General features: G+C 39.1%; 2 protein-coding genes across 6 annotated transcripts in view; one reads left to right on the top strand and one right to left on the bottom strand.

The window, feature by feature from the left end:
* The window catches only part of strn3 (striatin, calmodulin binding protein 3), a 174652-nt gene extending 169486 nt beyond the window's left edge, over positions 1 to 5166 (bottom strand). For 2 of the 3 annotated variants that reach the window (XM_059956184.1, XM_059956193.1), the window contains exon 1: positions 4779 to 5166. In XM_059956184.1, the coding sequence (XP_059812167.1) occupies positions 4779 to 5021 (243 nt within the window). In that variant the 5' untranslated portion in view covers positions 5022 to 5166. The remainder of the gene's footprint in view (positions 1 to 4778) is intronic. The other variant, XM_059956202.1, reaches the window with a different exon arrangement.
* Positions 4477 to 26502, top strand: ap4s1 (adaptor related protein complex 4 subunit sigma 1). Of its 3 annotated transcripts, none has more exons than XM_059956233.1 (6): positions 4477 to 4627; positions 8057 to 8254; positions 8767 to 8853; positions 12332 to 12400; positions 17183 to 17194; positions 19787 to 20592. In XM_059956233.1, the coding sequence occupies exons 1-6, from the start codon at positions 4517 to 4519 to the stop codon at positions 19913 to 19915; spliced, it is 606 nt and encodes a 201-aa protein (XP_059812216.1). In that variant the 5' UTR covers positions 4477 to 4516; the 3' UTR covers positions 19916 to 20592. The 3 variants fall into 3 exon arrangements, with proteins under 3 accessions (XP_059812216.1, XP_059812199.1, XP_059812207.1); XM_059956224.1 differs by lacking the exons at positions 17183 to 17194; positions 19787 to 20592 and adding exons at positions 7703 to 7942; positions 25004 to 26502 and having other exon boundaries at positions 4569 to 4627; XM_059956216.1 differs by lacking the exons at positions 17183 to 17194; positions 19787 to 20592 and adding an exon at positions 25004 to 26500.
* Positions 26503 to 26889: the final 387 nt, after the last annotated feature.

A 26889-nucleotide genomic window follows, 5' to 3' on the forward strand; every position in this document is an offset into this window, starting at 1 on the left:
TCAAAATTTCTCTATCACATAGATGAGGAACATTTGATGGTTAACAGCACAATCCTTTGACCAAGCCATAACAAAGTTAACTAATATTAAGAAGAGACTGCTAAATTAAAATCAAAGAATAAAAACAAGTCAGTGACTTCTAGTTGCTATGCAGTCCTGTTAGTTGAGGGCAGAATCATATCCTCCATTCAAACTGCACTCTGACAAAAAGCAACAAAGTCAATTAATGACTTTAAATCTGAGGTCAATGGAAGCATTGGTGCCAAGACAAGCTAAGTGGAATTAATGATAGAGATATGGCATGATCTCACCAAAAAGAAAAACTGACTTGGGATACTGAAAGGTCTCTTCCCATTGCAATTTGCCAACCACCGAAAAAGAACTACAGCAGAAGCCATCTCCCTAACCTAATTTCTGGACTAACAAACGACAATCAGTAAATAAAGGCAACACCTTCACTATTATTCTCAGCACTGGTACCCCACAAGGCTGCATCCTCAGACAGACACACTGAAGGTGACCAGATTTTACACTAACTCTACCTACGAGTTTACAGATGTGACATGGTGTCATGACAACAATCTTTTCCTCAATGTCAGCAAAACAAAAGAGTTGTCCAGGGGTGGTGGGGGGGGGGGGCAGTACACATGCTCCTGTTTACATTAATAGTGCTGAGGTTGAGATAGATGAGATCTTCAAGTTTTTAGCAGTGAACATCATCAGCAACTTGCCCTGGTCCAACCAAATAGATGCCATAGCCAAGGAAGTTCACAAGTGCCTCTACTTCTTTAGGAAACTGAAGAAATCTGGCATGTCCCCTTTGAACTTCATAAGTTTATAATCAATGTACCCAGAAAAGCATCGTATCCAGATACATCACAGCTTAGGAAGAAACTGTTCTGTTCATGGTGGCAAGAAATTGCAAACAGCTGTAGCCACAGATCAGCACATCATGGAAACTAGCATACCCTCCATGGACTCCGTCTACACTTCTTGCTGTCTTAGTAAAGCAGCCAGCATAATCAAAGATCCCACCCACCCCCGACATTCGCTCTTCTCCCAACCCCAGCCCCTCCCCCACCAATCGGACAGAAAATACTAATATCTGAAAGCACATACCACCAGGTTCAATGACACCTACTATCCCCGCTAATATAAAACTAGTGAATGTTTTGCTAGTATAACATACTGTTGACCTCACAACCTACATCATTGCGACCTTGCATCTTACTGTCTACCTGCACAGCACTTTCTCTGAATGTAATAGTTTATTTGGTACTCTGTTATCTTTTGCCTTGTACTACCTCAATACACTTTTGTTCTTCACTGTACCTCGGTAAAGTTTCAGTAACAAGCCGATTTACTATTTATTTCTGTTCTGTGTTCAAACAGAGTGATGGACATTATGGCTTATTAAATAATTGTCCCCACCTGTATAAAAAAAACTAATTAAAAAAAATAATTGTCCCCACCTATAAAAAGCAGTTAGCAGTCCAAATAAAGAGGTACAAGTATTTGGAACCTAAAGCTAAATATGAAAACAATCCCACAAAGTCATGGAAGTAAATCTAGCAATAAGTGTTGCATAATTAGTGGCTTAGATCTGAAAAAGCCAAATAATTTTGTTGGATCAGTTTCATTTATTATATGATAATATGCACTACTAAACAGTCATAATATAAAATATCTCTGTCAAACCAACTGTGCGCATTCAGATTAAATGTGGATTCCAAAAGTTTTAATTGTCTTTTCTAAGAAATTGAGAATTAAGAATAAAGCAATAATCTTCCATTAACAATAATGAACATGCAGGCAAAAAGGTTTGTCATTTCCGTACTTGCCCTTAATCAGATTTTGCTTCAATGAGAGCAAAACAAATGTCAGAACTCAAAGAAAATGCTGGATACTCAGCAAGTCATGTAGCATCAGAGGAGAAAGGGACAGAGCTAATGATTTATGTTGATGGTCCTTTCTCACAATTTTCTGTCCTGAACAATGAGGTCCACCATACCAAATCCTGAATATTCTCATCTTCTGGCTACCAGGTAAATTAGAAATAATTTCAAGCAATACCTCCTTAAGCTGGAAATAAGACTCTTTTTTAAAAGATTTCTTTAAAGCACTTACAAACAGGAGGTAACATGGAAAATATGCACCTAAAGTCCAACATTACGAAATAATTTTTTTGTGACGGTAATATGTGGGATATCAACAATTGAAGGCATTGTTGTTTCTGCATGTAGGTGACAACCCCCAGATTTTTTTCACCCATTGTACACTGTCTCCACATTGTCAGACTGCTAATCTGAATTCCATTACTGGATGAACTAAAATTTCCTCTAACACTGAGAACACCACAAAAAAACTATCATTTTGGTCAGTGTTAGAAATTCTGTATCCAATCCCTCTCCCTTGGGAAATATCTGATATTAAACCAAGTGTTTTCACTTACTTGGTGTCATATTTAATTATTAGTTGAGCATCACTGCTCCATTTTCCACAACTACAAAAGTGTCCAAAATAAACTTTGCCCATGTTTGCCCATTGCAAAAGCATTAATTTAGATTGACTTTATACCTTGGGTGTATTCATCAGCTCTAAATTTGAGTATTCCAACAAGCTCTGCTTACCTCCACAAATGAGGTCATATCGAAGTCTGCTGTGTCAAATTCTGAACATCACACCAGTGCCTTAAACAATTACATCCTTGTTTTCATGCATCTCCACAACCCATTCTTTCCTTCTTCAATCTCCCCAACAGCCCAGTTTCTGACTGTTCCCACAGTGCTATTGAATTTGTTCCCCTCCACCTAGTGGTGCAACAGGTGGCAACCTTGCCATTTCTTTAGCATTTGTCTGTTTTTCACAAGGACAAATTGCTAATTTGATGTTCAACCCAACAAGGACGGAAAGCGTGCAAACAGCCTGCCAGAATTGAACCCAGGATCACTCGCATTGAAGTCTAGTGCAGATGCCACAACACTGCCAGCCAACACTCTCACAGCCCTATTCGCATACTAAATATCTCTACTGTTCAATTCCAGCTTATTCTCCTATGAATTTATTTATTTTCTTATGGTAGCCATGACCCCTCCACCAAAACCCATAGCTTTTAAATTCCTTCATTAAGCTCAGTGTTACTTCCTCTTTCTTTTCCCCCTTCATAACACCTCATAGAGTTCTCTTTGACGAGGTTTTCACAAAACTGCCTTAATTTTTCTTTAGGCATTATTTACAAATCTTAGATAGAACAGATAATTAATATTTCATCTAAAAAAGACAAGACTTTCAACAATACAGTTACTGAGCACTAAAATGAGACGTCAGCCTAGATTACCACACTCGAGTTGGAATGAATTCCACATCTTTCTGACATAAAGGCAAATGCCACTGTTCAGCTAAGGTGACACGTTAACATTTTATGGGAAACTAAAATATTATAAGAAACCACCTTCCGGTGATAAGTATAAGCTGTATATGTAACGTAAACAGATTTTCTATTTAGACTTGGGTCCCATCTCCAATGTATTTCATTATATAGATGCAAATATTCCAAAATTTGAAAAAATTCAATATCTGAAACACTTCTGGCCCCAAGTATTTTGGATATAGATGCTCAACCTGTAATGCAATACAAAATGCTTGCCATTATGGACACAGGTTAGAATTGCATTTCCCTTAAAGTATAAATGGAACTTCAACGGGAGTCTTAAATGGAAATGACAATAAAATTGGCTCCAGATAATAAACTCAGTTTTAAATAATTGAGCAATTGAAGAATATTTCCTGCTAAAGAAATTTATCAATCTTTATCAAGATTTCTGTTCATTGTCACAGATCTGGTTTGATCATTCCTGGGCATAGGATTTCAATTTATGCTGAGTCACATTATACACAATGTTATGTTTTATGCTAGATGTATAAAGTATTGGATTAAAATATGATGGGTGTAAGAAACTACAAACCAATCATATCCAATACATAACTAAAATTTGAAGAGTACGCCTTCTCAATGTATACTTTGCCAGACAATTGGTATTGTATCTAGAGGTCTTTTAAGTCAATATTTTGTATGCTTAAATCACAAAATAAGGGTGATATATTAAGCAGAGTTGGCATGAAGTAGAAAAAAGGCAGTAAATAGTCAAGTCCTCAAGTCCTTCACTATTACTTTTAAATACACTTTTCTTATCCAGAACAAATCAATACAGCAAAATAGGCTGTTATCAAGAGACTACACAATATCGTTATTTCACGTCCAATGATGTAGCAAGCATCAACTTGGCAGATCACGACTGAAGTTCTAAGGAAAACATTTTTGTCTAGGTAAATAGCTTTGGGCAAATGACAAAATGTGAATCATTCCCAACATGAACTGTTTCTCCAATGCTGTCAAAGCAACGACCTAACAACCCACAATTATCAGATACCCTGCTCAGAAGCCCACGTGATCCAATGGCACAAAGAGAGAAAATATACAAGCTGTGCAGAACTTCAAACAGCAGACTAAAATGGAATGAGTGAAGTTTATAGATGTGGGACACGAGTGGACCAGCTATTTACACTCAGCAGGCTGACGCCATATTGGAAACCAAAATGGCGACGGCGAGGAGGCTTCCACATCTGGGTAAATACCAGCCGCCGCTCCAACTCCTAACCCCCGGCCACCAACGTCGGTTCCCGCCAGGCAATCAGCGCAAAACCTTCGGCTCACTGAAAGCCCGGGTCGCCTCCCCTCTGTCCTCCGGCATGGCATCCGCTACCCTGTGTCACTCTACCTGGAGTTCAGCTCTCTCCACCTCCCAGTGCGCTCGCTCCATCTCGAAGCGGGCCCATTCGTGCTGGATGTAATGTAGGATCCCGGGGATGGTGTATTGGGGCCGCTGCAGCTCCTCTTGCGGAGCCGGCGGCTGCCGAACCCCGCCGCCGTTGTGGTTCACGCCGTTGCCATTGTTTCCCGGGCCCAACAAAGGGCTGCTAGGATTAGCATGAGAGGACATCCCTATGGGGTGTTCATCCATGTTTATTATTAATTAATAAGATTATTGTTATTTCTGTTACATTTAGTGGGAGGAGAAGAGCCCTACGAGCCTCAGCGCCGCCAGCGAGCCGCCATGGACATTCTTTCTGCAGAATATGGCGGCGCGCTGCATTGTGGGCGAGGAGAAGGCGCGCGGGGGGGTGCGGGTGGGCTTGCGCCGCTCTCGCCAAGCGCGAGGTTGCGGGGGCACAGGTGCGCGTGCGCGCGCGCGCGTCCACCCGCTCCGCTAGGATCGGAGTGCCGGCGTGCGCGCGACAGCCCACCTGTCAATGTGGCCGACTCGGTATTCCGATCTGAAACCTGCAGCCCACAGGGCACCCGAGACGAGTCACCCGTCCGGTTCCTTTTGGGCTTCACTGCAAGTGGGCACGGCTTTGGTTCTAATAAAGTCTTTTTAAAGTTTTGAAAATTAGACGTTTTTCAACCCTGATTTGCGAATTACATTTTTGTTTGGATTTTATGATACTTTATTCAAGGCTACTACCAATGAAATAGAAAGGGATTCAAAGGGATTTCTTATGATATTTAGCCTCTGAACATTCAATTATCCCCTGTAATAAGAAGCTAAGTCTGTCTGTCGGGTGTTTATTGCGAGAGCATATAATCTAAACGTTACCTTGTACCAGAGAGAGGACAAGAGGTCTGGTCTGCTATTTTGAAGAAGAAGTATGATAAGGGGTTTGAAAGCAAGAATACAGAAATAACAGAGAGGGTGTTTTGACGATAATAGATAGGTTTCATAGGCAAAATCAGTTTGCAGAGTGCAAAAGGGAGAACCAGTTACCTGTTGGAAGATATTTGGAGTTGGAGATGTGAGAAGGATGATTGGTTGACCGAACATAGAACTACAGAGCAGTAGATAGGTCATTAGGCCCACAATGTGTGGCTGATCTATCATCAGATGAAAAATAAATTAACTGATCTTTTAGCTCTTATTTGTGGATCTTATTTCAGTTTTTGTGTGTGTGAAGGGCTGTTTGTGAGTGGTGCTGTGTAAGTGCAAGAACAAACTTTGTTGGGCCTTGCTAATCATTAAGGTAATGTAAACTCTAGTAGTCAGTAAATAAGGTTAAGGAAATAGCCGTTATCTCTAATTCAACAATGCCAAGACTAGCTCCAGACTTCCAAAGCCACTGTGATTGACAGCTACTGCTGAGTATGCCTTAGCTGAACACTGCTCAGTGAGCAATTTATTAATGAGAAGGGTTGGGTTGAAGAGTAGGTGGGAGGTACGGGGCTTATCTATTTTAAATGGTTACATCTTCAGCAGGTTGCAGTTTGAAAGTTTAAGAGTTAAGTTAAATTCTTTCTGTTTTTGTTTGAGGAGATTTATTCTTGCTTTGAATTGTGAATGGGGTTTCCTGTCATGTTATCTAGTGATAACAAGGTATTTATAGTATCTGAAGAATTAGGCTGGAATGCAGCTGTAGAATTACTGGTGAGGAGGTCACTGTAACTAGAAACCACTGACGCAGCTGTTTACGTCTTTCTGGGTTGCACTTTCATTTACTGACAGATAGTATCCAGTTAACCAGAAAGATAGTCAAGCATGAATATGGTTCTGTATTGTAACCACTGAGAACTACTCTGAGTACACATCTTATTTCATGAGTACTTTCTTTCCAAACTTACTTTGGAAATATCGGCATGGAATTTCACTTTTGCTCCTCTGTACGCTTCAACGCTGAGCTATCCCCAGGGTGCACTGGAATCATGACAATTTCCAGTTTATTCCCAGCACAAGTTCTACTTCGGAGTCCTCTATGCATTTCATATTATACGCTCACCAAATTAGTTTGTGCCTTCCATTCCCTACACTGGACTAGTCTTAAGATACATCCTCGTACATACCCCTCCACCATGGTACAGTGACCTCAGCTTGGCCCCAACTTCTGCTAAGATTATTCTGAACTATGAATTTTCATTTGCTAACTTCCCAATCTCCTTGATCCTCCAAACTCCAGGTCACGAACTTCTATTAATCCCCACCATTAACACCCCGCTCCTGCTACCCTACCACCACCAGAACACAAGATGATAGTCACTGCCCAACTGTACCATCCCATTCTTCGACTGCAACCAGGCTTCCCATGAAGCACTCCTGCCCTAAGGGTAATGAAAGCAAATACTTAATTGAAAGAGCTATTTAAGCATTGTAACTATGGAAATGCAGTTTTGAAAATTGTTTGTGCTATGTATAAAACAAACCACTTGTCTACAGTAATTCATTTCATAGTATTGCACAGTAATGCTGAAGAAGGTATTGAGAATTTGTTTTCCTATTATTTTGTTTTTGCAAAGTAATCAGCATGCTCTTGTTAAATTGTATGACTTTTGACGGATACATTATGCAGCAGGAGCATTTCTTCAGTTTTCATTAGTGGCATCTTGTGCACTTCCTGATCTTATGGCAAGGGCAGAAGATGCCACTAATGCTTTCTGGTATTAAATAAAACAGATAATCATTTGTTTCATTGTCATTCCTACAACTCTTCCTGTTGTAATAGAAGGCACATGAGAATTTTTTTTCATTTTCAGAACTCTTGCAGTTCACTGGCCTACTCCAACTGAATTCAGTTTGAATCTGATCATTCCATCATGGTATTAAAAATTGACAGTCCTTCACATTGTTGTACTTAGTTTAAATTATCATTTCTTTAGGCTCTGCAAGGTTGTTTTCTGACCTCACAAAAGCAGACACTGCAATTAAAGTGTATATTGTTGAAGAGCTGCCACTGAAAACCAAACACAATTTGCATCTGTTAGACCCATGGTGAACTCATCTGCTCTCAGATGAGTGCATGAATCAAATTTTCTACGTTTACAGAGCACGTCAGCAGGAATTGTGTGAACATTATTGTAAATGATTATATGGTTTTACCAATAAACATTAAAATTATGGTAAGCATATTTAAATATACTTGTTTTAACATAAAGAAAATCTAATTTACAAAGCCGAGAATTGTTCTGCATCCCAAAGATAAGTTTAATTATTTATTTTTGTTGTGTTTTCAGAAATACTATGAAAGAAAAATAAAAGGAGCACTTATTTGGCTTTCTTTTGAGATTTACAAAATGATTAAGTTCTTCCTCTTGATGAATAGACAAGGGCAAGTAAGACTCTGTAGGTATTATGAACCTGCGGAAATCCAGAAGAGGACATTGTTGGAAGCAGATGTAATTAAGAAATGCCTATCACGCACAAAAGATCAGGTAAAAGTTTAACACTTTTATTTAGTTACTGAATCCATATAATTGCTTATGTCTGTACTGCGTTGATATATCTTGTATAGTACCGCTATAAAAGGGCAACATTGGATTGGAGCTTATTGTTTTAGCAAGTTATAACAGCCACATACACCATCTTGGGTTTGCAGGGTAGAATTGGTGAGAAGCATTCCTTATAAAGGACAAAGATGGTAGGAAAATTTAGATGTAGTGGAAAAGTCAAACATTCCTTAACAAAATGTGAATAATTTGGTGATAAGTGCTAAAAGTGGAAGAGGCATCCGTGAAGCTAGAAAAGCCTGACTGTCCACTTTGATAGAACATTACACATTGTGGTCCAGTTGTTGAGATTAGGATGTAATGCGTGGCTCCAATTAACTAATAAGGGGAAGAAAACACTTCAGCAATATAACTTAAAAAGGTTTTTACATTTGAAAAAGTAATGTGACTATTTAAGGCTATAAAATTTTTAAAGATGCTTTTGGTCTTTCCTCCAGTGTTCCTTTGTTGAGTATAAGGATTTTAAGCTTGTTTATCGTCAGTATGCTGCACTCTTCGTTGTAATTGGGATCGATGACTCAGAGGTAAACAGTATTTGCCATTCGGATTGAATCAATATGTGCCGAACTTCAATAATTCTTTTGGCTGTGTTTTCTCTATCTTCTATATACTGTATTTTTCAATATACAACCCCACACCTCAGCTTACAGTATGTAATGGAAAAAGGTGACTAAAAATTGCAACATTATTTCTTATACTTGTGATATTAATTAATATTTCAGCATCCTGAACTATTTGAGTAAAACATGTGTATAATCTTTACCAAATTGGAATGTCATCATACATGTGCAGCCCCTCCTGAATGGTGCAGACTTTGGGTAATACCTGTACAATTTTGTGCTGTGATTTTTGTGCAAACATTCTCAATGACTGTGTGAGACATTAAGCCTAATTTGAAAGACAGTATAATGAAACTCCTGAGTTATAAGCTGTAATTGTTACCTTTCTACCACTGAAGAGCAAACATCCATTGGTATCATCATTAGTTGTGAACAACCTGGAATTTCTTTAAGCCTTCCGACTTATGCTTAATCAAGCTTTTCTCTCTTCTTCCCAGTATTCAGTTGAATATTTCAGCAGAAATATTCAATATGTCACACAACTTTTTTTTCCAAGACAAAATCTTTTAGTTTGCTTTTCTTCATTCTTAGAATAATGAACCATTTTCCCACTATGTGGTTCTGTCCACTCACACTGCTGTGGAAGATGACACTTATCTTTGCACTCACCCAAGTCTATCCACAATTGTGTCATGTAAATAGATGTACTCAATCACTTTTCATCATTAGCAACCCAAACAGTATTTTGACAAACGTGCACAATTGCTTAAATCTGTACAGTTTTCTACTAATTGATAATTAAATTATGAAAACCCAATATTTTCCTTTTTTCATTTTGCCAACACCATGACATCCAAGTCAATCAATTCTAGTCAATTCACTTTTATTGTCATTTTGACCATAACTGCTGGTACAGTAAATAGTAAAAATGAGACAACATTTTTCAGGACTTAAGTGTAAACTTAAATTCGCTGGACCAAATAACCACAGCACAAAAAGATTGTTACTTATCTTCTCACCAGTGTATTTCTTTGAGCTCAGCTGGCGAAGGAACTTGGTCCCAACGTCAGGGGGAGAAGTGTTCTCATCCATCTGGCGATTCAAACAAGTTCACTGCTCGACTTCCTGAATTATTACAATTTATAAGGTCACCGATACAAAAGAACAATCAGTTCGATAGACATTGCTACTCAAATAGAGCAAAACTTAATAACTTGGGTAAGAGGCTCCACCAAATTTAAGCTTTCATTAAGAAAGGAATGTCCTGTCTTAGCTCCATGAGCAACCACCTTTTGTCGAAACCAGAAGGTGTGAAAAATCAGGAGACATCTTTTGTGGATCTGTGTGAGCTTTAACCCTTATCTTGCTCCAATGAAGCAGCTGTGAGACATTATCTTAAACATGCTGTAGCCATTCACAAACCAGAATACACAGACTCAGTCGGTACTCAACCTTAACCCATTATTTACAGGAATCTGAGAATCCCCCAATTCCCTTAAAACTTTATCGCAAGGACCCCCTTTAAGCAGATTAGAAGTTAAAATGGGCATAAATCAAGGTAATTGATTGGTGCCTGAGGAAAACCTGAATGCACCATGTCTGTCGCCCCTTTGAGTCTTAAAACTCAATTCATGCATAATTCGTGCACGTTATACCTGCAGCCAGAAAAATTCATTTTTCGGTATCCACCTCCCTCTCCTGTCTCCATACATCATCTGTCTCCACACACGCCATCTACTGGATTCCCCCCCCCCCCTCCTTTGGGTCCATCCGCCTTTCTCATTTGAATGGTTCCTATTGTCACCTTTCTTACTTATCGGAATCTAGCACCTGTAGTCTTTGTGCTCCTCATGTCCCAGCCTCTGTCTCCACTTCTACCCTCCCAGCTTCCTTTCCTCTCAATTTTCAGACCTGAGGCAGGGTTTCAGTGCAAAGCTTCAGTAGTTCTTTTCCCTTCCAGTCCAGTCCACTGAGATGCTCCAGATTCCAGCATCTGCAATCTTTTGTGTCTCTCCTATGGGAGGGTACTTGCATTCGGAAGGCAAAGGCCAGTTTTCTGAGTAGAAATTTTCTTGGATAGGCAACTCAGAATATGCATGAGACTTTGGCTGTTGTGGAGTCTCTGTGACCATGTAGATTTACTCTTGATGTTCTGCTTTCCTCTCATATTACAAGACGTGCAAGTTGATAGGTTAACTTGCCCCCCAGTAATAAGTAAATTGCCTCTAGTTTGTAGGTCAGTGATAGAATATGGGGAAGTTCATGAGAATGTGGGGAAAATTATGTGAATTAATTAAATGGTGGTTGGTGATTCAATTGGATTCTGTGTGCTAAAGGGCTATTTGCTGAGTTGTATCTCTATAGCTCACTGATAGTTTAATGTTGAACATTTGAGACTTTCCATCTCTGTGACTGCAACTGATTCTGGCAGGGTGGAATTCCTTTGTCAGATTTACATTTGGGGGTTTTCTAATGCTGAGGAACCATCAAAGACCATCACAACCGATTCATGCATTAAATTGCATTTGCTGTATGAACTGCTTAGTCCATAAAACTCACTCTTAGACACCTCATGCAATCTGCCATAAGTTTTCTATAATCATCAGTAAATTTTGCTTATAAACACCCTGTTATCATTTTGAAGTTATTCATTTAGAGAATGGGAATCCTTGGCTGTTGGGGTCTTTAAATTTATCTATAAAATAATTTGTAAAACCTGGTATAAGTTGTTATATTGCTGTAAAATATCAAAATAATTCTAATATCCTAAAGCATTTACCATACTTAGAGTATATGACTTGTATTTGAATTAATTACCATACCATTGTTACTGAGAATTCTTTTTGAAAACCATTAGAAAAAATAGAACTCTATTCTACAGGAACCTTTCCAGGTGGCTGCCACTATTGAAGGTAACCGTCAAGCAGGACAGTTAGATCGTGTGAAATGGTAGTCATGTCAGTAACATTGACATTGAGAATAAATTAAAAATTACAGAAGACAAACCCATTCCAATTATTATTCTTGCAAGCAACATCTGTTTATTTCAATCCTCACCTTTTCAATCTGTCTGATAATACTTTATTTGAACAAAAAACAGAAAATGTTGAAGCTTCAGAGAAGCTAAGATAAAGATCTTGGTTGGCGACCTTTCATCCAAATGGTTCAAATTTCAAATAAAATGTCATCTATCTGAAAATTTATCTCACCCCACCCCTCTCTCTCCCCCCTTCTCCCCAAATGCCACCTAACAAGCAATTGTTTTGTTATTATTTAACATTTCTGATAATGGCAAATTTTTGTTTTACTTTATTCTGGAGGAGTTCTTGATTTTCATTGGAACTGTTCATGACATTTCTTCACTCCCACATGAAAGGCAGCCACCCAAATTACCAACAACATTGAAAAACAATTAACGAAGTCAACTAATTTTGTTTTTCAGAATGAACTGGCAGTGTATGAACTTATACATAATTTTGTTGAAGTTTTGGACAAATATTTCAGCAGAGTGGTGAGTCATTAAAGAACACTGTTAATCACTGCAAAAGAAATAATTACTGGGCAATTGTATTTGTTCCATGGTGGTATACCAGCACAGTTCATAGAGTCATGAAAGGAATATGAAGAAACACAATTCAGGCCACAGCATTAGTCTGTGCATAACTAAGAAAACAATAATAATAATAATAATAATAGCCTTAAGAGGAATTCAACAGGCATTTAGTGGAAAAGCAATTCATGTTGAAGTACCTTGCCAATGATTTTGGGTACCAGCAGGATAAACTCGATTAACTTGTTTATTTTCATTCTTGTGCTCGCTTTGATTCTACTTACTGATATTCTGTTATTTTAGTGACAAATGCTAGTCACTATAGTCAGAATAAGGCAATCAAAGTAAAAATGCCATGATCAATTATCCCATACAATTTAAGTATAGTTTGAAAAATTCACTCTTTTCTTTCAAGATAAACACCATCTTGACATCAATATGTAAATGTATTCTTAAAGAATGGAGAGTAGATATTAGCGTTCCTTTCGAATGAAACTTCAGTCTGAAACATCTTGTGTACTTGCCACAACAGTGTGGCACTTGCTCAATCACCTCACATGCTGCATATGCTCAAGTCAAAAGTTGTTTTGCCACCTCAGAAAGCTTCATAATCTTCCACAGCAGCTCTGTTTAAGAAAATGTAATCATTACAAAGTGTTTTACACTTTAAAACCAGTCAATGGTTATGAACTTCAACTTGTCCAAAGTCAGACAATATATATCATGTCTCATACCCTAAGCAGAACTATGGCAGTAGACTTGGACTGCCTACAACCAACACTGCATGCAGAAACTCCTCCAGACACACTGGAAGAATGAGTAGTAGGACATCAGCTTCCTCTCCCAAGCCAAGACCCCCGTATTGCACTCTGCTGACTCAGTTAGGAGACCCCCTATTGCACTCTGCTGACTCAGTTAGGAGACCCCCTATTGCACTCTGCTGACTCAGTTAGGAGACCCCATATTGCACTCAGCTGACTCAGTTAGGAGACCCCCTATTGCACTCTGCTGACTCAGTTAGGAGACCCCCTATTGCACTCTGCTGACTCAGTTAGGAGACCCCATATTGCACTCAGCTGACTTGAGACCCTGTATTGCACTTGGCTGACTCAGTTGGGAGACCCTGTATTGCACTCTGCTGACTCAGTTGGGAGACCCCGTATTGCACTCGGCTGACTCATTTGGGAGACTTTGTATTGCATTCTGCTGACTCAGTTAGGAGACCCCCTATTGCACTCTGCTGAGTCAGTTAGGAGACCCCATATTGCACTCAGCTGACTTGAGACCCTGTATTGCACTTGGCTGATTCAGTTGGGAGACCCTGTATTGCACTCTGCTGACTCAGTTGGGAGACCCCGTATTGCACTCGGCTGACTCATTTGGGAGACCTTGTATTGCATTCTGCTGACTCAGTTAGGAGACCCTGTATTGCACTCAGCTGACTCAGTTAGGAGACCCTCTATTGCACTTGGCTGACTCAGTTGACACCAGACTCCCAAACAGACTCGCTGTTCTGAGCTTGTCTGACAGAGGAATAGATTCATTCAACAGATTCACCGGCTACTGGGGCGCCACAGTATCATAGCAGTTAACATGACATTATTACAGCTCAGAGTCAGAATTCAATTCAGGCATCCTCTGTAAGCAGATTTGTACATTTTTTCCCCTGTGGGTAGGTGGGTTTCCTCCTAAATTTTCAAAGAAATAACAGTTAGTAGGTTAATTGGTATTGCAAATAGTCCCGTGATTAGGCTAAGGTAAAGGTTAAATCGATGGGTTGTTGGGTGGTGCAACGCAAAGGGCTGGAAATGCCTATTCCATACTGTATCTCGAATTAAAATTTAAAAAAAATAAAAACCAAAGCCCCAGTGAAAATGTACAGCATCCCCAGTGACTGCTCAAAGTGGAGAAGGAGCACTGGGAGTGGCACAAAGATTCTCAAGTTCATTTGACAGGTACACACAGATGCTCAGAATAAGCATGAGGAGTGCACTACCCCAACCACATATCCCATCAGCCATCTCTACCCCATATGTGTTAGAGACCCCTGAACCTTCGCTGCCATTCAGTAAGAAGCTGTGCCTCTTCCACTTTCCTGCCTGTTTCCCCTTGACCCAGGATCCCCTTTGTGTGCATCGCTCCGTGGATTTACTTTTGAATATCCATGGGTAGTACATTACAAGAGTGTACAATAAAAGGGATCTGGGGAGAAGGCAGGAATGGAGTACTGATTGTGGATGATCAGTCATGATCACTTTGAATGGCGGTGCTGGCTTATAGGGCCGAATGGCCTACTCCTGCATCTATTGTCTGTTGTCTATTGTCTATTAATCTCTAATTGAAGAATTAACTCATTTTTGAGCTAGATAGAACATAATCCTGAGAAGCCAGCTGATCCCTGTATTTTGCAATACATCCTATTTCAGTACAGTTGGCCCTCCTGATCCGCGAGTTGTTCATGTGCAAATTCAACCAACCGTGAATCGAGAAAACCTGGAAGTGCTCTTCCAGCACTTGTTGTTCAAGCATGTACAGTTGGCCCTCCTTATCCACGAGGGATTGGTTCTGCGACCCCCTGCGAATACCAAAATTCGCGGATGTTCAAGTCCCTTATTCAACCTGTCTCAATGCGGTGGACCTTACAACCTTAGGACCCAGCAGAACCCAAGACCTTATTTAACCTGTCTCAGTGCGGTGGACATTAGGACCCAGTGGCAGAGATCTGAAACCGCAGTGTTTCTGTTCACGAAAATAATCACAACAACGATTGAAAATAAAGTGGAAATAATAAAGCGATCGGAAAGAGGTGAAACGACATTGGTCATTGGAAAAGCGTTCGGCTAAATCGGTCAATGATTGGAACAATTTTACTAGTAACGCAGTGGTTTAATTACTGAGTTTTGTGGTTTTGTGGTTTTGGGTTTTTGATCCTCCACATTAACCCGGCACGGTGGAGAGCGCACTCGGGAATGATCTGACACTAGATCAAACTCGGGAACTTCTGTTCCCGAGCCCAGCGCTGAAACATACGTTCTTAAGTGTTTTATATGCATAGAAGGGTAAAATATATTCTATATATGAAGACAAACTTTTGACTAACTGACGCTAAATAATGTCGGATGTACCTGTTCCAACTTACTTAGTAAGAGAACTTATGATTATTTTCAATCCCGATCTACAATAACCCACGCAAATCCTCCCGTATACTTCAAACATCTCTAGATTACTTATAATACCTAATACAATGTAAATGCTATGTAAAATAGTTGTTATACCGTATTGTTTAGGGAATAATGACAAGAAAAAATAGTCTGTACATGCTCGAATGAACGGGTTTTCGTGATTCGCTGTTGGTTGAATTTGCGCATGCAGAATTCGCGGCTAAGGAGGGCTGACTGTACAGACTTTTTTTCTTGTCATTATTCCCTAAACAATGCAGCATTTACATTGTATTAGGTATTATAGGTAACCTAGAGATGATTTAAAGTATACAGGAGGATGTGTGTAGGTTATCATGGATCAGGATCGAAAAAAAAACAAAAGTTCTCTTACTAAGTAAGTTGGAACAGGTACATCTGGTATTATTTAGCGTGTTAGTCTTAGTATATAGTATATATTTTACCTTTCTATGCATATAAAACACTTAAGAAACATATGTTTCAGTGCCGGGCTTGGGAAATCCGTGCCTGGTTGATGTGGAGGATCAAAAACCCAAAACCCAATCATCAAACCACTGCATTGCTTAGTAATTGTAGCTTTCATTGGGGCAGGGCCTTTCTCACTTTATCCTTTAAAGTTGTTCCAATCGTTGACCGACTGTAGCCCAACGCTTTTCCAATGACCGATGGCATTTCACCTCTTTCCTATCACTTTATTACTTTATTTGCAATCATGGTCGTGATTATTTTCGTGAACAGAAGCACTGCAGATTCAGAGCTTCGCTGCTGGGTCCTAGGGTCCACCGCACTGAGACAGGTTAAATAAGGTCCGGGGTTCCGCTGGGTCCTAGGGTACACTGCACTGAGACAAGTTAAATAAGTTCCGGGGTTCCGCTGGGTCCTAGGGTCCACCATACTGAGACAGGTTAAATAAGGTCTGGGGTTCTGCTGGGTCCTAGGGTCCACCATACTGAGACAGGTTAAATAAGGTCTGGGGTTCCGCTGGGTCCTAAGGTCCACTGTATTGAGACAGGTTGAATAAGGGACTTGAGCATCCGCGTTTTTTGGTATCCACGAGGGGTCCCGGAACCAATCCCTCGCGGATAAGGAGGGCTGACTGTATTCTCCAAGCCCCACAGCCCAGCCCAAACTCTCTGATATTTTAATGCAGCCACTTACTAGATTTCACCATTAGCTACAGATCATGTGTCCTGTACTTCTGGAATTCCTTTCTTAAACCTGCTCCAACTTTTTCCTCTACCTTTAAAAGCAGCCTTAAGTCCATTGAGTTTTTTTGCTATTCCTCTGATCCTTTTCTGGCTCTGGAGCTGATTCCTGTATGTATTTGGCTCTACTATATCAAAGTTCCTCTGTAAATAGAAGTGGTGATTGATAAGAAGTTCAATTTGTAATGAAATTAGTTTGTGTATCTTGGTGATATGATGATAGCACAATCAGCTCCTTTATGCTGCAGGTTCTGCACAGCTCATGGTGTTCATTCAAATTATAGCAGGTTTGTTTAAATACCAAGAGAAAAGAAAATTCTATGTTTTTTCTCTAATCCTCTTTTGTTTTTCTTTTGCAGTGTGAGTTGGATGTATCCTTTTGCCTTGAGTTAATTGTAGTTGACTTTGTCTTAGATTTAAGGGCCATAATCACTTAAATACCCATGTTAAAAGCAGGCGATCCCTGCATTATAGCTTTTTAGGTTATGAAAATATGCTCTTGCACAACTCACTATTCACTATCCAAAAATTTAAGGCATGGAATAAAATTTGCTATCATGGAATTTGTGAGGAAAAGTGTAAATAAATAATTTTTTTTTATAGCTCCTGTTTCTTGACAAAAGCACAGATGCCATGCTTTGCATTATGGAAAATTACAATACAGACCTTCTGCTGATAATACAACCCTCTTGAAATGTGGAGGTCACCTGTAGTGATGTCCAGTAATAGGAACCACATATCCCAGCAGCAGGCAAAGCATTCATTTCTGAATATGACCAGAAGTGATTACATATCAGCTATTTTACCCATAGAGGTTTTATATTCCAACAGCTGTTCCTCACCTCATGTGGAATGATGGTATTCAAAATGTGCAGGATGTATTTCCTATATATATAGTTCCATTATATATACAAACCCCATTTCCAGAAAAGTTGGGATATTTTCCAAAATGCAATAAAAACAAAAATCTGTGATATGTTAATTCACGTGAACCTTTATTTAACTGACAAAAGTACAAAGAAAAGATTTTCAATAGTTTTACTGACCAACTTAATTGTATTTTGTAAATATACACAAATTTAGAATTTGATGGCTGCAACACACTCAACAAAAGTTGGGACAGAGGCATGTTTACCATTGTGTTACATCACCTTTCCTTTTAATAACATTTTTTGATTGTTTTGGAATTGAGGATACTAATTGTAGTAGATTTGCAATTGGAAATTTTGTCCATTCTTGCTTGATATAAGACTTCAGCTGCTCAACAGTCCGTGGTCTCCGTTGTCTGATTCTCCTCTTCATGATGTGCCATACATTTTCAATAGGTGATAGATCTGGACTGGCAGCAGGCCAGTCAAGCACACGCACTCTGTGTCTACAAAGCCACGCTGTTGTAGCCCGTGCAGAATGTGTTCTGGCATTGTCCTGCTGAAATAAGCATGGACGTCCCGGGAAGAGACGTCACCCTGATGGCAACATATGTCTCTCTGTTTTCCTAATATACGCCTCAGAGTCAATGCTACCTTCACATACATGCAACTCACCCATGCTGTGGGCACTGATACACCCCCATACCATCACAGATACTGGCTTTTGCACCTTTCTCTGTTAGCAATCAGGATGGTCGTTTTCATCTTTGGCACGGAGAACTTGACACCCATTTTTTGTCGAAAACTACCTGAAATGTGGACTCATCTGACCACAGCACACGGTTCCACAGTCTTTCAGTCCATCTGAGATGAGCTCGGGCCCAGAGAACCCGCCGGTGTTTCTGCATAGAGTTGATATATGGCTTCCTCCTTGCATAATACAGTTTCAAGTTGCATTTCTGGATGTAGCGGCGGACTGTGTTAAGTGACAATGGTTTTCCGAAGTACTCCCGAGCCCAGGTAGCTATAATTGTCACAGTAGCATGACTTAGGCAGTGCCACCTGAGGGCTCGAAGATCACGCGCATTCAACGGTGGTTTCCGACCTTGCCCTTTACACACTGAGATATCTCTGATTTCTCTGAATCTTTTCACAATATTATGTACTGTAGATGTTGAAAGACCTAAATTCTCTGCAATCTTGCGTTGGGAAATGTTCCTTTTGAACTGACTAACAATTCTCTCACAAATTTTGGCACAAAGGGTTGAGCCATGACCCATCCTTGCTTGCAAAGACTGAGCCTTTGATGGACGCTACTTTTATACCCAGCCATGATACCTCACTTGCTACCAATTAGCCTGCTTAATGTGGAGTCTTCCAAACCGGTGTTACTTGAATAGTCTGTGCACTTTTCAATCTTATTTTAACTCTGTCCCAACTTTTGTTGAGTATGTTGCAGCCATGAAATTCTAAATTTGTGTATATTTACAAAATACAATTAAGTTGGTCAGTAAAACTATTGAAAATCTTTTCTTTGTACTCTTGTCAGTTAAATAAGGGTTCACGTGAATTAACATATCACAGATTTTTGTTTTTATTGCATTTTGGAAAATATCCCAACTTTTCTGGAAATGGGGTTTGTATTTATGAAGTCTGAACACGTGCGGCTCCTTCTGACCATGGTCTCATTCAAACAACAATCTGTTTGACTTTATTGGAGCAATTGTGTAAAAGAAAATCATAGTCGATTACCAATGCTCTCCACCATTTTGCCATTTAAGGATTTAATTTTTTATCTTGCCCTTCATTGTCACATGAGCGATGCAAGAATGTTTTTTTTATTTAAAAAATGTGAGTTAGATGGTCAAGTATTTTCTGTAGCCAGCACTTCAAGCATTATAACCCAAGTGGGTTCAATATTTACAATGCAGTTCAATATATTAGGTAGCAGTGAGATTCCAAAACCAACCTGCACATCAGAATGCTTCTTTAGTGGGTTACTGGTGTACATCAGCATGCTCTATTTGGAAATTTGATTGTGTTTTGTGACTGTTTTTTCAGTTTATCATTCTCTTTAACTTCTGCATTATTCAGATCATGTTTAATTTAGATAAAGTTCATGTCATCTTGGATGAAATGATCTTGAATGGTCGTATTGTAGAGACCAACAAAAGCAGAATTCTTGCCCCACTTCTTGCACTTGACAAAATGACTGAAAGTTAAAATAGAGTTCTTGTCATATGCACAGGTGCAGTGAAAAACTGGTTTGCAGCAGTATCACAGGAATATTACATCATGTAAGCAGTATTTTCAAGAAAAAGTTAAATATGAATTAAACAATTTTTGCAAGAAAGAACACAATTAGAACAAGAAAGTGCATCTTACTGCAAATTGGTTGAAGTGATCCTCGTATTGCTAAACTTAGTCATTAGGGTTTTGTGTACTTTCTTTCAAATTGCAATAATATGACCCAGGACGGGTCATCCAATATAGCAGTGCCCAGGAATGTAAAGCTAATGATAGTCCACCTGCCAATTTCCCAGTGTAGAGTGCCCTATGTTTGTCCTCCTCTTTCCTGAAGTCAACGATCTTTAGTTTTGTTGATGTTCAGCATGAGCTAGTTGTAACACCACTCAGCCTGGTGTCCTTTTTCACAAATTTGCCCAAAAACTGCAGGGTCCAATTGTTTGTTGAAATCTTGTCCAATGCTGCTTAATTGGTTGCTATGGAGGTTCTGACCTTCACCCCAATGAACATGCTCCTCAGATTTATGTGAAAATTTACTTTAGAAAATGTAGCAGGATGTTATTCTACAGTACGTAAACATAAAGATTGAGAAGATGTATTAAATTTGTAATATGTACAGGTAATTGTAGTTCAATTATAAAATATAAGCATTACTGCCTTGGTTCCTGTTTGTTGTCTATGCAGAAGCTCTTGGAAAAGTAGCCATTAATGAAAAAGGAAATTAATATTTAGGAAGAAAAATTGGGTGCCTGCCAAGCAGATGGTCTTGTCCTACATAAATACTTTTACAATTGATTGTATTGTCACTTGTTTCTTTAAAGAGTTATTCAAGCATGAGGACACTGAATTTGTGAAGAGCTGGTGCACGTCATCTCTTAACTCTTAGTGTGAGCTGCTTGACCAATGTGTGGTTATCTTATATACAAAAAGGTATCTGTTACCTAATACAGTGAATTTAAAATTGTAAAAAGCCTAGAATATTTCAGATGGTATGTCAAAAACTAGAATAGAGTATTTCTATTGATTTCTTTGAACTTCAGATTGAAGAATAGCAATTCATTCAAACACTGCAGATTGGTATTCATTTGATAAAAGTGGCTTTAGACTGAAAACAAAAATCATTTCCTTAAATGTAATTGTTTTACTTTCATCGTGACAGGTTATCAGTTAAATTATCTTGTGCTGAAAAGATGAATCCATTGTCCAGAAAATGGGTCTCCGGCATTGAGTCTGTGGTTCAGAGGGAAGGGGGGAAACCAGGAGTGGAGAAGTGATAGGGGATTCCTCAGTTAGAGGAGCAGGCACATATTGGCACCAGTGACAAAGGTAGGCAATATTAGAAGATCCCATAGTTTATTTGAGGGGGAAAAAGTCCTTTAACCAATTTTGCTAAATCATGCTAACTGGCCTTTTATCTCATTGCTCTCTGTAAGGCAAATGGACAGATTCATTGCCTCATTTCCTACATAACAGTGTAATGTCAAAGTATGTAACTTAGCTTAGAAGGTTTTTGCTGCAACCTGATATTTTTAAATGCAAGTTTTTCTTTTAATCAAATCAGCAAGTCTGAATCTTGTACTGGTCTTCTGTAGCTGATCTCAGTTTAAATGGGAAGAAAGATAATAAATTGTAATGCTGCCCTTGTGTCAGGAAGTAGAAGAAACAAGTAACATTGCAGGAAGATGAATGTTTAAATATCAAATGAAGACCTCCAAATTACATGCTAGGATAGGCTATGTACCGCTTCTCAAACATTCATCTTGCAAAATTGCAGGGGGAAATGAATCACAGATGAGCAAGCATTTTGTCACTGATAATGATGTCACGTGGGGATGTTGCAGGTACTGACTTGACCAGCAAAAGATGAAGTCAAGTTGAAGCAAACTGTTCACCTCAAACATCTGATTAAATAAAGAAACAGCTTGTGTTCAAGTTTCTCCAAACTAATGACTCAGATTTTCTTGATTTAAAATGTGTATTTTCTTCTCAGAAGGAGAGATGTGATTTTCTTGAACTGGGGAAATGAAGGAATCAAACTTTGGCCATACCCTATGCATGGACGTTACTCTTGTTTTACTGAAAGTTCAAAGTGAAGAACCAGCCTTTAATGATAGGGGCATCTCACCAAACTGCCAAGCAGGCTAAGTTGGATTACTCTTTTAAAGACCTGCCTGGCTAGGCTATTAAATTGCTTGGCTTCCCAAAGTTTACACTTATAATTATAATCATTCTCTGCCGACTTACGGGCTTTTAATCTGATCCATTCCTGCAGAAATCACATTCTCCCATACCCCTTCTGAGGACGGTGTCACTAATTTGCTATTGGACATCTGACAAGCAGTTTTGGGCAGATGTCATTCACTATCTTGTCGAGAAGTCAAAATTGACAATGTACTATGTCATTGTCTTAGCCAGTGTATGAACCGATGACAACATGCACTAAGTAATGGTGACACCAGCCAAAGAAGGAGAGTTTCCGCAACATTGACCTATCATTCAACCAATATCTACCTCCAGATGTTTCTTAAGTCTCTTCCAATATTATTACACTATATCTAATCTTGACATTTTCAGCCATAGTCTAAGGCTTTAAATAATAAAATATAAAATTATGACAAGATACTTGCCATAAACTTTAAGCTTGAAACTTTAGTGACATTAAACCAATACACAGACCAAAACACCCCTTTGCTACTTTTGACATTGTTGCAATGAATTTTCTGTAAGCTAGATTTTCAAAATACATATTTATGCTTTACAAAACCACATTGCTGCATTTGAGAGCAATATGTCATTCATAAGCATTGTCATTTTTGGAAAATATGCCTAGAAGACATTCAATGCTACTAATGAAGAATTGTTAAAATGGAGAACATACCCATAGGGCAATCCTTCAAGACTGAAACTTGATCTGGAATATCTATCTACCTTTGATAAAGGTATTTCATGTATTTCCCATAGCTTTCAACTTTTAATCTTCCTGGCACGAGTTCAAATGTTTAATCAAATTTAATGAAAATTATGTTAATGGATTTCTTCTAAACTTTGTAACAATTTTGTTAATCAAGCTGCTGACAGGTCAGTATATTTTAGCTTAATGCACCCCCTTGTGGTGACAATATATCAAAGGAGATTTGTTTATTGGTCAATACAGCAAGTCACCTATTAGTACACTGAAAAAAACGTTAGTGTTGCTTGGTGTTTTGGAAACTTGTACCAGGTCATCTAAAGAGGAACAAATATTAAGAATATATTCCACTATCCATTAAAAAAATTTGCATTCATATGGTAGTTGATGCATAGAACACTCCAAATTACTGTGTATATTTTGCAAAGTAGAGAAGCCAATTGTGGGAAGAGCAAATTCTCACAAATTACCATAATTGCTGAGACATCAATAATCTGCTTTACAAATGTGGATTAAGCAATAAACATTGGTGTAACACCAAGGATAACTGATATCCTCTTCATAAAAGTAGTGCCATGGGATTTTTATAAAGATCTGAGCACAGATAGATCCAAAATTAAATCGTTTTATCCAAAATTCAACAGTCCTGAGATTGTGCACTCCCTTAATACCAGGGCAGAGTACAAAAACAGACTTGTTCTCCATTCTATGGAGTAGGTTTGGTCCTTGAATCTTCCTGCAGAGTGTTGAGAATGACACCAGCTAGATTACAACTGGCAGCCAGTTCCTGCTTGCATTGAACTCTTCCATCAGACTTGCCATTTTGACAACTAAAATGTGTTCCAAATGTTGTTTGGAAGTCAGTTTATAATAAGAAGCTATATTTTGAACATATAGATGTGCTCTAGTTTGCAGAATTCATGCAATGCTGTATATCAAAAAACATGCAGTTGCAACAATGTCACTATTCCTATTGTGAAAATAATTCAGCTGTTTGTTCTCATAACCCTCTCCCAACTCCAGCCCCTCATCCCATCCCCTAATGCTAATGATATCCCGCAAAGGAAGGCACCTCCAGTGACCCTGGTCAAAGCCCCCATTAACACTGAGCATGCTAACACCCCCTGCCTGGAGGCAACACACCACTGCCTACCAAGCCCTCCACTCCCACTCATACACAGTTCTAAACCTCGCACCTAATTGACACCCACCTTGCACACTTAAGCATACAATACCTAGCAGCCCCTCCTACTCTTAATAAGAGCAAGGATTAATAAAGATGTACTCAAAGAAAAGCAAGCGGAACAGAGCCAGGTTAATGAAAGCACGGGCCATCCCAAAAGAAAAGCCTGAAGTATTTACTGTCATCAGGTTATTTCCCTGCACAGAAAATGCAAGTTTTTATAAAAATTATGTTCACTGAGACAAAGCAAAGGAATGGCCTTACAGCTAGAAAATTGCAATGGGTTGAAAAGGAGACCTGCATACCTTTATGGGCAAAACACCTGACAGTTGATCTTGGCATATGTTGAGAGACTATTATTTCCAAAGACATCTCACCTGTTACTTGAATATTCCTTTCCCATTCTGACAATATGGTTACAGGGGTCCAAGCTCATAGCTGATAGCTCATGAGCTACCTATCAGTGGCCTCACACCAAAAGCTGATCCATTATCACTCATATCATTGTCGGCATAGCCTACACAAGAGTTGCATCTGTGAAATTACCTTCAAACACACCTTTGATAAGTACCGAGGACAGCTCTTTCCCTTCAACTGCCTCACAACTACTTTGGTAACTATTTGTCAAGCAAAAATATTTAGATCAACGTGAAATGTGAAGGTGATTGTCAAAGGACAGATGCAGAATATAGACCAGTTACAGATAAAGGTGGGAAAACAGCAGGTGGAGCTTCATTTGGGCAAATGCAAGGTCTCATATAAAAGTACAGTTAACAGCTGAACCCTTAACAAGATTAATGTCCAAAAGGGTCTTGGGTTCCAGGTCCATAGCTCCCTCAAGTGGTGTATGACATGCTTCACTGATCAGGGTATTAACTATAAGAGTCGGGAAGTCATGTTCTGTATAACTTCATGCAACTTCAGTTAGGCCAGACTTGAAATATGGTGTTCAATTTTAGTTATTCCATTACAGAAAGGATGTGGAAACTTAGTAAAGGATACAGAAGAGCTTTACCTGGATGCCACATGGATTAGAGGATATGAGCTCAAGAAAACACTGGTAAAAAAACTGACATTTTGCGGGCAGCTGACCAAACTTGTAAATATACTTCTTCTGAACTACTGCATCCTCAATCAGTTTGGATTGGCAACACCTCCTCCACAATCACCATCAGCACTGCTGCACCACAAGACTGTGAGCTCAGCTTCTTGCTCTACTTGCTTTATACTTCTGACTGTGAGGCTGCTACAATGCCATATTTAAGTTTTCTGATGACACCACCATCATTGGCTGAATCAAAGGTGTGACAAAATTAGCATATTGGAGGGAGACTGAAAATCTGGCTGAGTGATGTCACAACAACCACCTCTCACTCAATGTCAGCAAGACCAAGGAGCCAATTAATGATTACAGGAAGAGACAACTTACAGTCCTTTGACAAACTTCTATAGATGTGAGGTGGAAAGTATTACATTAACTGGTTGCATCAAGGCCTGGTATGGAAGCAGCAATGCCTTTCAATGGAAGAGCCTACAAAAAGTAGTGAATAACCCAGTCCACCACGGGTAAAGCCTTTCCCACCATTGAGCACATCCACATGGAGTGCCATCAGGAAAGCAGCATTAAACGTCAAGGACCTCCACCATCCAGGCCATCCGTGCTTTCTTCTCGCTGCTGCATTCAGGAAGGAGATGTAGGAGCCTCAGGACTCACACCGTCAGGTTCAGGAACAGTTATTACCTCTCAGTCATCAGACTCTTGAACATAAAGGATAACTTCACTCTCCCCCAAAACTGAACTAATATCACAACCTATGGACACACTTTCAAGGACTCTTCATCTCATGTTCTTGATATTTATTACTCATTCATTATTATTACATATTTTTGTATTTACTATGAATGCCCACAAGGAAATGAATCTCAGGCATAGGTTGGGTAGACAATCAGAATTTTGTTTCTTTTACTGGATGACGTACATTTAAGGTGAGAGATGGAAAGTTTATTAGTGATGTACAGAGCAAGTTGTATTTTCTTTAAACAAAATGGTACCTGCTTGGAATGAGTCACCATGGATAGTGGTGAAAGCAGATACCAAACAGCATTTAAGTGAGTTTTAGATACGTGAATATGAATGCAGGCAAAAGACATTTGATTTAATTTGGCATCATGTTCAACATGGATATCATGAGCTGAAGATGTTTATTTTTCTGTTCTGTCATGTTGTATGTAAAATGCTGATGTGGCCAAAATTTCATTATTTTAGAGCTAAGTTTCTACATGAATCTTATTTAACTGAACTTCTAAATGATCTCACGCAATTCCTAAGGTAAAGTCTAACACTATTTCAGAGATCAGCATTTGCCAAGTATGCCTCAGCATAATATAACTATTCAGAATAAACTGCTTCTTAGCTTGTGTATTTAATCTTGGAACAGATTTGTTAGATGAATGCAGAGCTCTTCAAATATTTCATTTAATCAACATCTGAAAGGTTGGTGAATGGAAGGAGCTTGTCATAAGGGGATTGGCCCTGTCTAGAGATTAATTATAAAATTACAGAAGCAACAGGTGAATGCAGCTAGAGTGATGTAAATGGAACCTGACATTTTAAGCAGCCTTTACATAACAGGCCATAGTGTAGACAGACTGAAGCAAATACTGCACCAGATGTTGTTTGATTTCATGCTGTATGTCTCAAACACAATTCAAGTGCACTGGAAAGATAAAGCACAGATCATTCTTAAAATGTTATTCTTGTGGGATGTGGGATTACTGTCAAGGTCAGCATTTACTGTCTACCCCTACATACATATGAAAATGAAGGTTTCTTGAACTACTGCAGCCCTTCTGTTGGTG

This window comes from Hypanus sabinus, chromosome 2 (assembly GCF_030144855.1).
Source record: "Hypanus sabinus isolate sHypSab1 chromosome 2, sHypSab1.hap1, whole genome shotgun sequence".
Taxonomy (NCBI): Eukaryota; Metazoa; Chordata; class Chondrichthyes; order Myliobatiformes; family Dasyatidae; genus Hypanus; species Hypanus sabinus.

Coding starts and splice junctions, on each gene's coding strand:
- ap4s1 (XM_059956216.1), top strand. CDS start 4,517: ATGAGTGAAGTTTATAGATGTGGGACACGAGTGGACCAGCTATTTACA. Junction 8,255..8,766: donor TATCACGCACAAAAGATCAG/GTAAAAGTTTAA, acceptor TCTTTCCTCCAG/TGTTCCTTTGTTGAGTATAA. Junction 12,401..25,003: donor ACAAATATTTCAGCAGAGTG/GTGAGTCATTAA, acceptor ATTCCATTACAG/AAAGGATGTGGAAACTTAGT.